Source organism: Priapulus caudatus, unplaced genomic scaffold, assembly GCF_000485595.1.
Source record: "Priapulus caudatus unplaced genomic scaffold, Priapulus_caudatus-5.0.1 Scaffold476, whole genome shotgun sequence".
NCBI classification, from domain to species: Eukaryota; Metazoa; Priapulida; class Priapulimorpha; order Priapulimorphida; family Priapulidae; genus Priapulus; species Priapulus caudatus.
In genome coordinates, this window is record NW_014577537.1 from 120,214 (window position 1) to 135,732 (window position 15,519).

A 15,519-nucleotide genomic window follows, 5' to 3' on the forward strand; every position below is an offset into this window, starting at 1 on the left:
CTGACATGAGCAAGCAGTCGCCCGGTCGATTTTCTAATCGCCACTGGCGACTGGGCGACCGCTAGTTTCTCACGCTGTTAATGCTATGGTTACTTACTGGGAAGTGATAACTATTTATGCAAATTTTCACATGCACCACCCGAAGCAAGTATGAGTAGTTGTTATCACTTTTAGAAACAATAACCATTGTCATTTCACATGCTAGATGATTTAAGACCCAGACCACAGTTGCATTTAATAGCAGTAGCAGTGTCATTTAACTTGAGTTCATGTTTGTAATGTAGGTGCATCAAACCAAATGACGAAAAGGTGGCTGGGTGCTTTAATAAGGAGAAGGTTCGACAGCAGCTGAGATACACTGGTGTACTGGAAACGACAAAGATCCGACGTATGGGCTATTCGCACCGAATACCCTTTGGTGAATATCTCCACCGGTACGTAACCAACAACTATGACCTTGAATTGAAATATTGCCACTATGGATAATGTAAAATGATACTGGTTGTAATTACAGTTATGGATTTGTAAGTTTATTAGAATAGAACATTATCTGAATCAGCTTGAGAATTTTTTTGTTATTTGTGAAGGTATGCAATCCTGGCATTTGCATGGAATGAGAAGGTGCTAGCTACACGCGAAAACTGCAGAATTCTTCTGGAGAAACTGCAATTGGACAACTGGGCACTTGGGAAGACAAAGGTTCGAGAGAACGCATGTTGTTTTTTATATTTTGCATTTAATACCACTACACCGGATATGCACACTTTTGACAAAGAAAGCTTAGTAAGCCGCCCTGACGTAAAAATGCTCATCCAGCATGCAATCGATTTTAAAAACGACACTGTTTATTTTTAACTAATTAAAAAAATAAATAAAAAAATATTTACCGTTACCTTCCTGTCATTCATTTGTGTGCGTGCGTCAATGTCGTTGTAGGTGTTTCTCAAGTACTATCACATGGAGCAGCTGTCGCGCATGTACGAAGCTCACGTGCGTAAGGTCGTCGTCGTGCAGAGCTGTGTGCGCAGGCTTCTCGTGCACCGCCGCATCTGCCGTCACAAGCGCCACCTGCTGAGGAGTGTGCTGCTTGTTCAGAGAGGTATGTCGCTGCACTGCATGAAAGTGCTTATTGTTTATTTAGGATAATGATGTCCATTGAATACGTTCAAGCATGGAGCTCACATCCTGTGGGTATTTGAAGAATATTAGGATAGTAATGATATAGTATGTTGTAAACAGTAAAATAATTGATGCAAAACACATGATGAAAATGTATCCTGTAGATGTAACTATGTGCTCTCATCTTGCATCTGCTGAATAGGTATTGACAGATATAGGTGTTTTAAGTCGAGAGTTACACTGTAACCGATTCGGTTTGTGTTATTATTCTGTGTGTTTAAGAAAGCTGTTTGTCAGTTTTTGAAATTACGTTTGATTGCTTGTATAGAAACCATCCCAGCAGTGTCAACAATTTAATCAAATTAACGGTTATGAGGTTACAACCTTAATATTTTGTGAAAGGAATAAAGGTATTTACTCTGATAATTTCGCAAAAAAATAGCAAGCAACCTCCTATTTTTGGGGGGTCAACAATATTGCATGGTGGTACACAAAAAGTAACGAATGTATACAATCACAGGCACTGCGTGCTGGAGGAAAAACGCGATTACAATCGTACTATTTACATAGAATCAATTATATTAGTTGAACCTCGATGAGTATGCAAATTAAGTATAACTGAACTCGCCTAATTGGTGCTCTCAACCGCATCGACAATCCGCACGAACCAGTTCCATAGGTTAACTGCGAACCTATTGTGAACGTCACGTGAAGTATTGCCGATCAAACAGACAAAACATTTTGACTGCATTGGCGTGTGACTGTTATCGTCCGTATACGCATGCATTATCACCGTGCGTTCCATAAAGCAACGTAATCGCCGTGTTTCGGAAATGTTTGGGTTGGTTGCACGTCCTGCTGCATACTTTTTTGTGCAGGTCACGGCGGGAGGTGCGTTTCTCTTCACGTGAACGTTTTATAGTTTATAGCTGCGCTGCGTGCTGTGTTCGTCGAAGCGCAGTGGTTTCTTTCAGCACCGCCTAAAATCGTCACTATTCACCGTAGATTTTCACGGCTGCACACGACTAGCTGTTTGGTTGTGCTTCCTCACCTTATTGCTGTTTCCGAGTGCGTGCGTGCGTGCGTGCATGCTTGCGTGTGTGGGGTGCGTTTGCATTCATCTTCACAGTGCCGTGCACAAACTCACCCTGTCTCACTTTGCACAGTTGTGAGAGGTTGGCTTGTCAGAAAAAGGTACCACCTAAAAATTCACGACAGAAGACGAGCAGCTGCCTGTATCCAGAGAGGTAAGCAGTTTATTTGAAATGTCGCTGGTGGTGGACCTTCTTAGAAACAATCTCGTGAATGGATTCTCCCATGGCGTCTTGGAATCGCAGCGAACGCGTGGGTTGTGGAGGTGGTGTAGATGTGGTGATGGTAACACAAGCGTTTTGTAGATCATTATCAATTTAGTTACACAGTTGAGAAATTCGTACATTATAGGCAATTGACAGGGAAGTAGAATACTAAGAACTAAAACTTGCAGAAACGAGAATGTAGCAGTGTGTTCGGAGTTGGATTTAGGGTTGCCTGTGAAACAACTGTCCCGTCTACGAGATGCTAGTGAATTTTGTTCGTGAATCGTCCAGCAACATTCATAGCAGTGGTAGGCAATTGTTGGTGTCGGTGACACTGCCGCACATAGTGTGTATTATTGCATGGTACCTTCGTTCTTCTCATTTTGCATTCGTTTCTTCGTTTGTCTTGTTTCAGTCAACGCACGTGCATGTCTTTCTCGTTGACCAGGTGGCCTAAATGCATGGCCATTCACCACAATCATCGCAGAATATGGTGTCGTGCACTTACAGTGTATTTGCTTACGTTATAGCTTTCGCTCCGCAGTTTTCTCAGGCTCTGCTCGTGTTTCAGTGTGGCGTGGCTACAGGGTGCGCAGACAGCATGGACCCGCGCTGCGGCGGCGCCACATGGCCCTCTGGAAGCTGCAGCGAGTGATTCGGAGGTGGCTGGCCGCTCGACGCAAGTTGGCCTGCTACAGGAAGCTGCATGCTAGTGCTACTAAGATACAAGCAGGTGAGAGAGAAAGACAGAGAGAGAGAGGGAGGGGGAGGGAGTGAGGGATGAACGAGAGAGAAGGGAGGAAAGAGTGTGCGAGAGAGAGAGAGAGAGAGAGAGAGAGAGAGAGAGAGAGAGAGAGAGAAATAACGTGTCAAGTATCCCCAATGCACTCCACGATCACTATATATTTACCGATTGTGCACATGTTTTGTTTTTTGTGTTCAGAGTGTCAGGTATTGTATTTACTGTCCAGAACGTCAAATCTTGTAAATATGTCAGATAAATGTGGGTGCTTGCGTGTATGTATGCATGCATATGTGTGCGTGCGCACGCACATGTGCGTGGGTGCGTGTGCGTGTGCGTGTGCGTGTGCGTGTGCGTGTGCGTGCACGTCCGTATTCATGCTTAAAAATGAATTCTCGTGGGTGTGCATGTGTGTGAGTTAACGTGCACCTGTGCTCGTGTATGTGGGTGCAGGTGTACGAATTCGTGTCGTGTGTGTTCAAGCGTGAGTGCGCATATGTGTGCATGCATGTGTGTAAGTGCACATTCACGTGTTTGAATGCATGAATGTGACGTCGACAGACCTGAATAGCCATGAGGGCTTACAAACTATATCTGATGTCGTTATTATAAATTATGCATTGTGAAATCCATACGCATACATCCACATTAACGGGGAGCAGACTTTTCTGAAGCGTCTTTCCTGGTTGTTTTGGTAGATAATATTTTCGGTGAATTGTCATTTCCTCTTTCATTGTAAAATGAACTATATGTTGCATAGCAGCTATCATTGTGTTGCGACATATTCCAAACCTGTTTAGTAGATGATAAAAGTGACAAAACAATGAAATACAAGGTATAAAGAGCCGTCACGTTTCCTGCTGTGCCAGTATGGTAGTGCAGGGCAGGTGCCTGTGTCACCCGGTTGAAGGTGAATGACCCAATCCATATGTCAGTGTGTCTGCTTCAAAAATAGAACACACGGCCTGTCTGTGCCCTCCTGTCTCACACACCTTTCTTGAGGTCTTACATTATTGATATTTTGCGTATTACTATTCTATGAAACGAAATGGACCCTGGAAACATTACTCAGCCGAATCAAGTCACATTGTATATCATTATTGAAGATGCACCATATTAGAGGTGACGGTGGAATCCTGTACCAGCAATCCAATTACCTGCTGCATCTGTTGTAATAATCCCTTTTATTAATTCGAACTACCTTGGCTGGCTCATAGACTGACCTGAGAGGTGTGAATTTCTGCTAGACAGACTAGACATTTTTTCTAAAAGGATACTGTATTTTAATATATTAGGTAAAATACAAATATGAACTCATTGAATTTCGACTGACGCAACAATATTTTTCCCAAGAAGGTTTATGTATTTTACTAGCGACCTAAATTATTAATATTATAAGGCCTAGTAATTAAAATTATAAGGCCTAGTGCTGGTTTTGAAGAGAATGAAGTTTCTGAATCGTCCCTGTACGGTCCGCATTTTTTTTGCAGCATACAGAGGTCACCGTGTGCGCAAGCGCATCTCGGCTATCATGGAGCATCACCGGCGCCAGATAGAGGGCGCTGCGATCTGCATACAGAAAAATTATAGGATGTGGAAATCACAGAAAATTTACCAGCAGATGTTGATGTACAAGTCACAAAAGGAGACACAGCTGATATACTTCACTCAACAGGTATGCACTCGTGCGTGTGTGTGCGTGCGTGCGTGCGTGCATGCATAGATGCGTATCTCTGTGTTTCTGTATCGGAAATATCTTTACTTTCTCAAGATTTTTTTTACATTGGAAGACAAAATGAGAGAAATGATACATGGAGAAATTCTGTGACTGCATTGGGTTTTTATGATGTCAGTTTTTCCAACACTATACAGTTTTCAATGTGCATTTAATCTCTAGGTGGCTCTCTATGGAGCCGAGGTTTATTCAGCAATGATGCGCAACCAACATCCAGTAATGGTCAGCGACCTGGTGCGCAGAGCTCAATCACCAGATGTCACCACCTCACAGGCAGACGAACAACGACAGATAATTGAACGGCGGCGAGAGCACATTAAGAAGATTGGTGTGAAACTTCCATGGTCTAACTCCACACTGTCACCGCCACCCCACGAATCTGTGAGTCCATGTTAGGTCCCTCTCCATCTCCTTAATAATGATAATAATAATAATAATAATAATAATAATAATAATTATTATTATTATTATTATTATTATAGTAAATGATAGTTCAATGACTTGTATGTTACCAAGAGTAGATAATAATACAAGAGTTACACAACCGATTCCCGCATTTTTAACCAATTTTTCTTATCAAAATTTGCCACCAATAAAGAAGCAAGTGTATACGTTCCTCAGCTTATTATGACCACTAATCACTCGCCTTTGTGGTACTGATATTCGTTTACATATATTTGCTAGCATATTGCTGTAAATCGTAAACTTGCACGAGCTGAATTTGCACAATTTACCGCTGTTGTGTAGAGGTGTTAAGACAAAATTTGAAGCTATAGTGGCGCCAATATTTAGCAACGAACTGTTTCCAAATCATTCGTGCCCCGATAGGAGTTTAATGTACTTTATTACCTGCGCGTGCGTAATGTGATACTTACTGCAAACTACTACAGAGAATATTGTTATTATTGTATTATAACTTATGTAAGATAGTATGTCAATTTCTTGTGTTGCGATCACAATAACTGAGCGCGTCTCGCGGTTCCTCACGAGATCAAAATTCGAAATTTAGATTGTCTCTCAACCCTATCGGGGCACGAATGATTTGGGAACAGTCCGTTGCTAAATATTGGTGCCACTATAGCTTCAAATTTTGTCTTAACACCTCTACACAACAGCGGTAAATTGTGCGAATTAAGCTTGTGCAAGTTTACGATTTACAGCAATACGCTAGCAAATATATGTAAACGAATATCAGTACCACGAAGGTGAGTGATTAGTGGTCATAATATGCTGAGGAACGTATACACTTGCTTCTTTATTGGTGGCAAATTTTGATGAAAAAAATCGGTTAAAAATGCGGGAATCAAGTGCGTAACTCTTGTGTTATTATCTACTCTTGATGTTACATATAAACATCTTCGTGTGTGAATTACAGTAGTTGGTCGTAAAGGTATATGAAATGATGAAAACTCGTTCCATGTGTCAACAGTTACTATATCATACATAACATTTACAAATGAATAAAACCAGTGTGTATTTAGAACAAACGATGCAGGTGGAGCATTATCGTAACATGTTTTTTAGTAGTTTTTATTACAACAGACCAAGAGTTAAATGCTGTTTAACTACAACTAAAAAATAGCAGCATATGAAAGGCTATTCTGTTATATTTGTGTGAAATCGTTTATATAACACTTTCTTGCATTTTTTTATTTGATGATTGTAGAATGATATATCTGGCAGAAACAAGCGACACAGGTAAATAATTGACTATTACATTATAATTTCATTATTATAAGTTATAGCTATTTCATTTAATTGAACTGAAAAGAGTATCCGAAATTTTAACGGTTGTGAGAATTACTCATTTGAAACCAGTTTTTTTAATACTGCGGATACTTTGCTGATAATACATGATAATATATGTCCTTTATAATATAAATAACATATTTTTCCTTCTATAAAATTATTCACTGCATTGTTGCTTCTAATTGTATGCTCAAAAATATTTTAGTTGTTTAAATTAACGATTCGGATGCATGGATTGTCAGGTTGTACAAGCATGGCTAGCAGTAAAACTGTTCTCAATAATTGTTTCATCTAGCCATGTAAAGGTGTTGGTGTCTCCCAGTGAGCAGCAATATTACGGAAGAGTCAATCATGAAGCTAGATGGGGAGGAGAAAGGGATGGTGGTTTTTACGGAGAGAATCTTTCCAATGATAGGTAACTGGCAAATAGCTTTATTAAAATTACAAAATACATGTTTGGTGCCTAAAGGTGGCAGCACTGTGCAGTCTTGGAAATACCGGTTCTATCTACTGCTTGCCTCAGCTGCTTGCCTCAGCTGCTTGCCAGTATAGCTTTCCAGTATAGTTATAATTTAGCATGTTTTAGCTGCCTTAATTAACGCTCGAATGTATGAATGTGGGGAGGGGACTTTAAAAAAAAAAATTTTGTTTCCTGGGTTTGCTTTTCCTTCCCTACTGTAGCAATTGATTACCTCTCTGCGTTTGGCTTTAGCAACTTGTCAGGGGTGCCGCCAGTGAATGAGAAAAGTGCAAGCCCTGTCTCTGATACATCGTGGGATGCGCCCCTGAGACTCCTTACCCCTGGGAGTGAATACTACGAACAGTGAGTGCACCGCACTGATTCTTGTAGACATCTTATTTAGGAATGTCACTCGTGAATTTTGTGCGCTTAGTGGAAATTAATCAAATGCGCAAATCAAAGCGACTGCCTGTCGCCTTCAGCGCGGCAGTCCCAGGAGTAATGTAGCAGGAGCAGAGGTGGGAGATGATGGAGTGTGGGGCAGCTGTGCAAACGAGCGTGAACATGAGAACGCGATGTTAAAACATGAGAATTTATACGCACTTTTATGGAATATCATGCAGGAAACTACTGGCCACCTGCTGTCATTTTCTTACTGTCACCTTAGATGACGTCTGTGCAACTTTTCTGTCTGCAATTCGTTACGTAGTTATAGATCCACGATAGTGCTTTCTTAGGCCTAAGATATTCCCTTTTCTAAATCTAGACAGAAAACCACGATTGCATTACTAACAGTAATTTATTGCGATGTTTATAGGGTTATGGAAAGTTTATGGGAAAGGAGCTTAGCAAATTCGTTAATTTTTTCGAGTAGTGGAACAATATCTAAGAGCATTGTTTGATTAATCAACGGTGTAAAACGTAAGTTTTCTGTATGAATATTATTTTATACCTTAATTATTAGTTTTGTAATGCTTCACAATAATCGCAAACAGAAAAGAAAGTTGATCATGTATTTTCCGCAATATATTAATTAACCGTGTATAATTATTCTGTATAATCGATTAATAGGTGACTAAAAATTCCCATTATTTTTTAGTGGCTCATATTATTTTTCTTTTTTCACTCGTGCACCTAATTTTAAGTAACCAAATTTTGGAATTGCTAATCTACATATATTAAATTTAAAGGACGGGATTTTTATATGATTGTAGCAAAATTAACCAATTTAAATGGGATAATTTTTGTACGTGGGCTTGCTGCATCAATCATAGCCATGGTGCATCGGGAGGTCGTGTAAGTGCTTGCATGACAGACATAGCGAGCGCGGGCGCTGTGCTAAATCCACGAAAATGTTTTCGCATACCACTACTTATGCTTGCTATTTTTTACAAATCCATCTTCATCCCGCGCGGGCCTGATTATTATCGCTGTACTCCGAAACTACCTGCTCCGATTTTTTAATTGTTTGTGGCCTGTTTTTGTTTTGCTGTCTGTTTGTTTTTCGTCCGGATTCCATTTTCGTTTTCATTTGATAAAGCGGTGGGGATGTAAATTGAGCTACTTATGTCGGATTCCGCCTGTCGCTTCATGCCAGCGAGCTTTGTAGGGTGCGCAGCCGATGGTGCTGCCTCTGCTCGCAGTCTAAATCTACTTACCCACGATTTGCTGACGATTTGCTGATTTTTCATGACATTTTTCTACAGGATAGTAGGGAAATCGTTCGTTCTAGCGAGTAGTAACAAACTTGACATTTAAAAAAAAACGACAGTTAACACAGCAGGTTAAGCGAGCAGTTTTACGCAGGAGTCGGTGTTTTCTGCTGACATATTTCAAATAGGGAATTCCTTGTACGTGTGTAGTGTATAGTCTGTAGTGTATAGTATATGTGTATGTATGGGAGTATGTGTATAGTGTATGTATAGTGCATGCATAGGTATATTGTGTTGTAACGATACTATTTGCGTGCATGTGCCACAGTACTAGCGACAACGTATTGTAATTTTTTTTAATTAATAACATTTAATTACATTTATATGAAACGCAGATTTTATGGCGGCCCAAGTGCGCATACGTTCGCATGTCGTAAATTTTACATTTTTAATGCAAAGCGCAAATACATGCGTGCTCGCTGCTCGGGAATCCTTCGCTTGTCTTGCGGGTCAGCCAGTTCTCAGTCGGTCAGTTCGACATTCACAATCCTGCGTGCATGAGAGGATTCTAATCATGCACATTACGTTTGCGACTCTGCGCAGATGTAGGGTTTGGCGCGACGCGCGCCCCCAGAGTGCGCTTCTGAGCGACTGCGTGGCTACCACCGGTATGTAGTCAGTCACGCAGCCAGCCCGACTGTCGGCACATCTGTCGCAGACAGAGTCGCGGTGTCGCCCGACTCGCGTGTCGACGTCACTGTCTCCCTCCCTCTCTCTCCGCGCGCGTGCGTGCGTGCGTGCATGCGTGCGTGCGTGCGTGCGTCTGTCCGTCTCTCTCTCTCTCTCTCTCTCTCTCTCTCTCTCTCTCTCTCTCTCTCTCTCTCTCTCTCTCTTTCTCTCTCTCTCTTTCTGTCTCTCATTGCCTGCGACCGCTCTCCGCTATTAACTACAACTGATAAGCTTTGCGGAGGCGACGATCAAAGAAGCCGCAGCACAATGTTTAATCAACCGAAATAATCTAATTAAGCGTGCATACATTAGGCGAAAACACTCACGCCGAGCTAATCCCGGTTGAACGGTGCTTCCACGGGATCGACGGCGTCTGCACGCACGCGCACGTACGCACGCACGCACGCACGCACACACGCGGCTTCGATCTGCGTCGAGCATTCCACGGCAGACGCGCGCTCGCGCCGCTCTCCAACTTCTCGAATTCGTCACTTTTCTGACAAAATGGGCAATTTCTCGCCAAAGAGGCCGCCTCGCTGCGAAGTAATAGGGCGTGCGTAATCGCGTCTGCCGAGGTGCGGCCGCGGCGCGGCGCGATCGCCGGATTAGGGCAATTTGTCGTCGAAGCGCGCGGCTGCTGCTGTTGCTGCTGCATGCGTGCGTGCATGCGTGCGTGCGTGCGTGCGTGCGTGCCAAGGCGAGCGCACGCGACGCATTGTCAGTGCGACACAGGTGCGGGCCGCGCCGGCTCCGAGCTCCGGCAGGGCTTCCGGGCGCCAGCACGCAGGTGCCGGGTCGCTCCGTGTGCGAGCTCTGCCAGGGCACGCGGGGCACCGGGAGGAGGCCGCGTGTCTGGTGACGGGCGCCAGTCATCGCGTGGAATGTAGGACTTTTTGGTCTAGGACTTTTCGGCCACATATTTTCAACAGATATGACTTTTCGGCCAAATTCAAAAAAAAATTCCTAAATACTTTTTTATTCCAGTTCACATACATTAGTGCCATCCATAATATTTCTGTAATTATATTTAGGATTTAATGACAATAATAATAAAAAATTAAACATTACACAAACAAATAAACACAAAACAACAAAATTTGAATTTGTCCGAAAATTCCTATCTGTTGAAAATATGTGGTCGAAAAGTCCGTTCACCCTCATCGTGACGGCAATCGGTGATTGCGCAACCTGAGCCCCGAGATTCGCTGGCGGGCTTCCCTACACAGAGCCTCGTGCAGAGACGCATGAGCGCCGCGACGCAGGTAGTAGAGCGTATCGTAGTCACGTCCCGCTCGCCAGGATTCCAAGCCGAGGTTTCTGTGTGCTCTTTTCGGAAAATGTCTTCGGTGTCGTCGGCGTCGTCGGCGGCGGCGGCATGCGTTGTCAGCCCATCTTGCATTGTCTGCTCGACGGTTGGCGGCATCGCGGTGCCTCATAATAATATTCATTGATCGGCGTCATGGAAATTAAACAGGAATATCTGCATGTCCGTATCCGCGGTCGCGTATGGCCAGCGCAGCGTAGCTTTGATCCGTTTTGATATACAAATTAGATCGGACAGTGGGTGGGGTGGGGTGTGGATGGATTTGCCGTGTCCGCGCTCATGGGGAGGGGCAGCGAGATGCTACGCTATCGGGCGCCGCGGGATTAGATCACAGCATCAAAGGCGCCGCAGAGTTCTGCTCGCCCGCGCGTAAATAATAAAGTTTCGTTCCATAAACGCGAACACGTACGCGGGCGGCCATGTTGCCGCCGAGTCGTGAAATGGAAGCGCATTTTAATTCAGGAACTAATTTGCTTTCCGCTGGAAGCTTGAATGATCACAGAGAGAGAGAGAATGAGAGGGAAAGTTTGTGTGTGTGTGTGTGTGCGTGCGTGCGTGCGTGCGTGTGTGTGTGCGTGCGTGCGTGCGTGCGTGCGTGCGTACGTACGCGTGTGAGACTGAGAGAGAGAGAGAGAGAGAGAGAGAGGAGTGCAGGAGATAGCTGCGCGGGGAAATATCAAACGCTTCCCGCGCGCTCTCGCGCGACGGCCGCATGTTTTGTATCGGGTGTCGGCTTCGCTTCTCAAACGATTCCGACACCTTGACGGACGGAACGTGCGCATTGTGCGCGCCGAATTAGGTTAAATGGCGGCGTCCTCACAAGTGGTAACGATTGAGCACTCAAGCTTTAAAATTAGCTTAGTATGCATGCGACGCGCGTGTGTGCGCAGTGTCTCGTATTCACACACCGTCGGCCCGCTGATAGCGCCCGACGTCGCGACCCTTGTCGCGCGCCGCCGCCGACGACGACGACGACGGCAGTTACGCGAGCGAGCGCACGCAGCGCCGCCGCTGCCGCAAGACAAACAAGTGGCGCGCACGCATGCATGCGTTTTAGGTGCGCGGTGCCGGCGATGACGATTTCGAGATTTAAAGCGTTCTCCCGTCTTTCTCGTCTGCGCGAGTTTGTCGCCCGTGAAACGCTCGCTGCGTGGTCCCTGCATCTCGCGACGCTGCTAATCACGGCCCGGGGGCGCGAGAGCGCGCGGCCCACAAAGGCGGCGCTGCCTCGGCACTTCAAACGACTCCTGATGAACCCGAAGAGGTAATAAACAGTAGGGAGCGCAGCGGGGTGGGGAGCCGCGCGCGAAATTATAAAGTGCCCGGTGCGCATAGCAGCCGATAAGTAAAAACCGTCGAGCGAATTAGACTTAGAGCTCGAAATCTTAATTATGCTTTTACGGGGGAGAGCGAGCGCGAGGCGGGTAGAGGCTCGGCTGGCTTATCGTCGTGTGAGCAACCTGCGACGCTGTGGGAGGCTCGCTGGAGCGAATTAAAAAGCGGAAGGTGAGCCGTCGACACTTAGGCATAATGGCACTTTGTGTTAATCGCTGGCCTCTGTGCGGGCGTTAAGGAGCCGGGCTAATAAGCGGGTTGTCGAAATCCTCGGGTTAATTTGCGTCTTCCGCTCCTGCTCCTCGTCGCCCCACAACTCGCCTGCCACCTAGCCTTGTCGACTAGTATCGTACCTGCCCTAGCCTCGTCACCCCACATCGCCTGCCCACTAGACTGTCGTTAATCCGTACTTGGCCGGCCTCAGTCGCCCACACTCGCCTGCCCACTAGCTTGTCGTATATCGTGCTGCCTGCCTCGTCACCCCACACTCGGCCTGCCCACCTACGCTTGTTCGTATATTCTACCTGCCCAGCCTCGTCGCCCCACACTCGCCTTGCCACCTAAGCTTGTCATATGTGCGACCTGCCTGGCCTCGTCACCCCACACTCGCCTGCCACCCTAGCTTCTGTCGTATATATCGTGACCTGCCAGCCTTCGTCACCCCACCCACTCCGCCTGCCCACCTAGCTTGTCGTATATCCGTACACCTGCCTCGTCGACCCACACTCGCCTCCCACTAGGTCTCTTGTCGTATATTCGTGGCTGCCTGCCTCGTCGACCCCACACTCGCTTGTCCACCATAGCTTGGATCGTATATCTACCTGTTTTGTTTGGCGTTAGGTATTTCGTGATTACCCTCCCGCCTCTCACCCCCATTCCTTTTGTCGCTATATCGTGTCCTCCCCCTGCCAGCCAGCCTCGTCAACCCACACTCTTCCTTGCCCACCTAGACTTGTCGTATATCGTACTTGCCTGCCCTCGTCGCCCACACTCGCCTGCCCACTTAGCTGTCGTATATCGTGACTTGCGTGGCCTCTTCACTCGCCCACACACTCCCTGCGCCCACCTAGGCGCTTGTCGTATAATCCAGTGGACTAGCACAATCGCCTCGAAACGCCCAACACGTCGCCCTGCCCACCTAGCTTGTAGATTCTAATTCGTACATACACCTGCTAAGCCTCGGTACCCACCCCACACTCCGCTGCCCACTTAGCTTGCTGCGCTATATCTACTGACCTGCCTGCCTACCGTCGCCCCCACACTCGCCTGCCCACTAGCTTGTCGATATATCGTGCCTGGCAGCCTTTCGTCCACCCCACACTTTCTCCACCTAAGTTGTCGTATATCATCCCCTGCTTGCTCGTTCACCCACACTCCGCCTGCCCACCTAGACTTGGTCGTAGTATCCGTCGCCTGACCTTTGCCTCGTCACCCCCACACTCGCCTAGCCCACTAGCTTGTCGTATATCGCCATGCCTTGCCCGGCCTGCCTCCGTCACCCCACACCTCGCCCCATCCACCCTAGACGCTCTCTCGGAGACTCATTCCCTGCCTGCCTCAGCATCGCGCCCACCACACCTCGGCCCTTGCCCCTAGCTTTCATATCGTGCCTGCCCCGCCCTGCCTCGTCACCACCACACTCGTCTAGGCAACTACTATCGATCAAAATCAACTCAGTGAAACCCTGCACTGCCTCGATCACACCACACTCGCCTGCACCCACCTAAGACCCCCTATCCTAGCAAACACCTATACTCTAGCACCCGCATCACCACGCCAGCCACTAGCCCCTCACTCAACCACCCCCACCAAACACTCGCACACACAGCACACCCACTCAACCTACTCGAGTATATCGAATCGTGAACCTGCCCTGACCTGCCACGTTCGCCCCACACTCGCTCTGACCCACAACAATAGCTATTGTCAGAATATACAGTCCCCCCATGACAACAAACTGCCTCCCTTCACCCCACACTACGCAAATAGACACCACCATAAGCTTGTCGAAATATATCGATGCCATGTAACACCTTGACCTAACGATCCAAAGCACCCACATCGAGCATGCCGCCACTAGCTTATGTCGTATAATCGATGAGCCTTGTAAACCACTGACTCAGCTCAACCCACAATCGACGCTCGAAAACACCAACACACAAACCTAGCTTGCTAGTATATCGTACCCTGCCCTAACCGAATCGTCACCCCACACTCGCCTGCCCAGCCTAGCTTGTCCGTAACTATCGTGGCTCGCCTGCCTTCGTCACCCCACACTCGCCTGCCCCACCTAAGCTAACTCGTAGTCTATCCCTACGTACCCTGCCTCGAAAACAACTCGCAACCTCGATCCGCCTCCACAAACTCGTTGCCCACCTAGCTTGCTCGCTATATCGTGCCTGCCGTGCCTCGATCACCCCACACTCGCCTGCCCACCTAGGTTGTCGGCTATATCGTGCCCTGCCTGCCCTCAAGTCACCCCACACTCGCCTCCCAACTAGCTTTTCGTAATCTTTGCCTGCCTTGGCCCTCGTCACCCCACACTCGCTGACCCACCTAGCTTGTCGTATATCCGTTACCTGCCGCCTCGTTCACCCCACACTCGCCTGCCCCACCTAGCTTGTCGTATATCGTACCTTGCCCTTGCCTGCCTCGTCACCACCACACTCGCTCTGCCACCTAAGCTTTGTCGTATATCCTGCCTGCCTGCCTCGTCACCCCACACTCGCCTGCGCCCGACCTAGCTTTCGTATTATCGTGGCTGCCCTGCCAGCCTCTGCACCCACACTCGCCTGCCACCTAGCTTGGTCGTAATATCGTGGCTTGCCTGCGCCTCGTCACCCCACACTCGCCTGCCACACCTAGCTTGCGTATATCGTGCCTGCCTGCCTCGTCACCCCCACACTCCCTTGCCACCTAGCTTCGTCGTATATCGTACCTGCTGCCAGCCTCTCACCCAACACTCGACCTGACCCAACCTAAGCTTGTCGTTATATGTGCCCTGCTGCTACGTCACCCCCACACTCGTCTGCCCACCTAGCTTGTCGTAATCGTACCTGCCTGCCTCCCCCGTCACCACCACACTCGCCCTGCCCACCTAGCCTTGTCGTATATCGTGCTTGCCTGCCTACGTCACCCCACACTCGCTCTGCCCACCTAGCTTGTCTATATCGTACCTGCCTGCCACGTCGCCCCACCACTCGTTCTGCCCACCTAAGCTTGTCGTCATACGCCATGCCGGCCTACGTCACCCCACAGCTCGCCTGCCCACCGTAGCTTGTCGTATATCTGCCTGGCCTGCCCGTCACCCACCCACTCGCCCCTGCCCACCTAAGCTTGTCGTATATCGATCCTGCCTGCCTCGTCACCCCACACT

General features: G+C 47.3%; 1 protein-coding gene across 1 annotated transcript in view; it reads left to right on the plus strand.

The window, feature by feature from the left end:
• Positions 1–15,519, plus strand: part of LOC106810816 (myosin-IIIb-like) — a 64,925-nt gene that overhangs the window by 41,254 nt on the left and 8,152 nt on the right. Inside the window, exons 24-33 of the mRNA XM_014814269.1 lie at positions 285–434; positions 588–699; positions 937–1,099; positions 2,286–2,366; positions 2,989–3,150; positions 4,650–4,834; positions 5,057–5,275; positions 6,561–6,592; positions 6,939–7,058; positions 7,356–7,466. Of these exons, the coding sequence (XP_014669755.1) occupies positions 285–434; positions 588–699; positions 937–1,099; positions 2,286–2,366; positions 2,989–3,150; positions 4,650–4,834; positions 5,057–5,275; positions 6,561–6,592; positions 6,939–7,058; positions 7,356–7,466 (1,335 nt within the window). The remainder of the gene's footprint in view (positions 1–284; positions 435–587; positions 700–936; positions 1,100–2,285; positions 2,367–2,988; positions 3,151–4,649; positions 4,835–5,056; positions 5,276–6,560; positions 6,593–6,938; positions 7,059–7,355; positions 7,467–15,519) is intronic.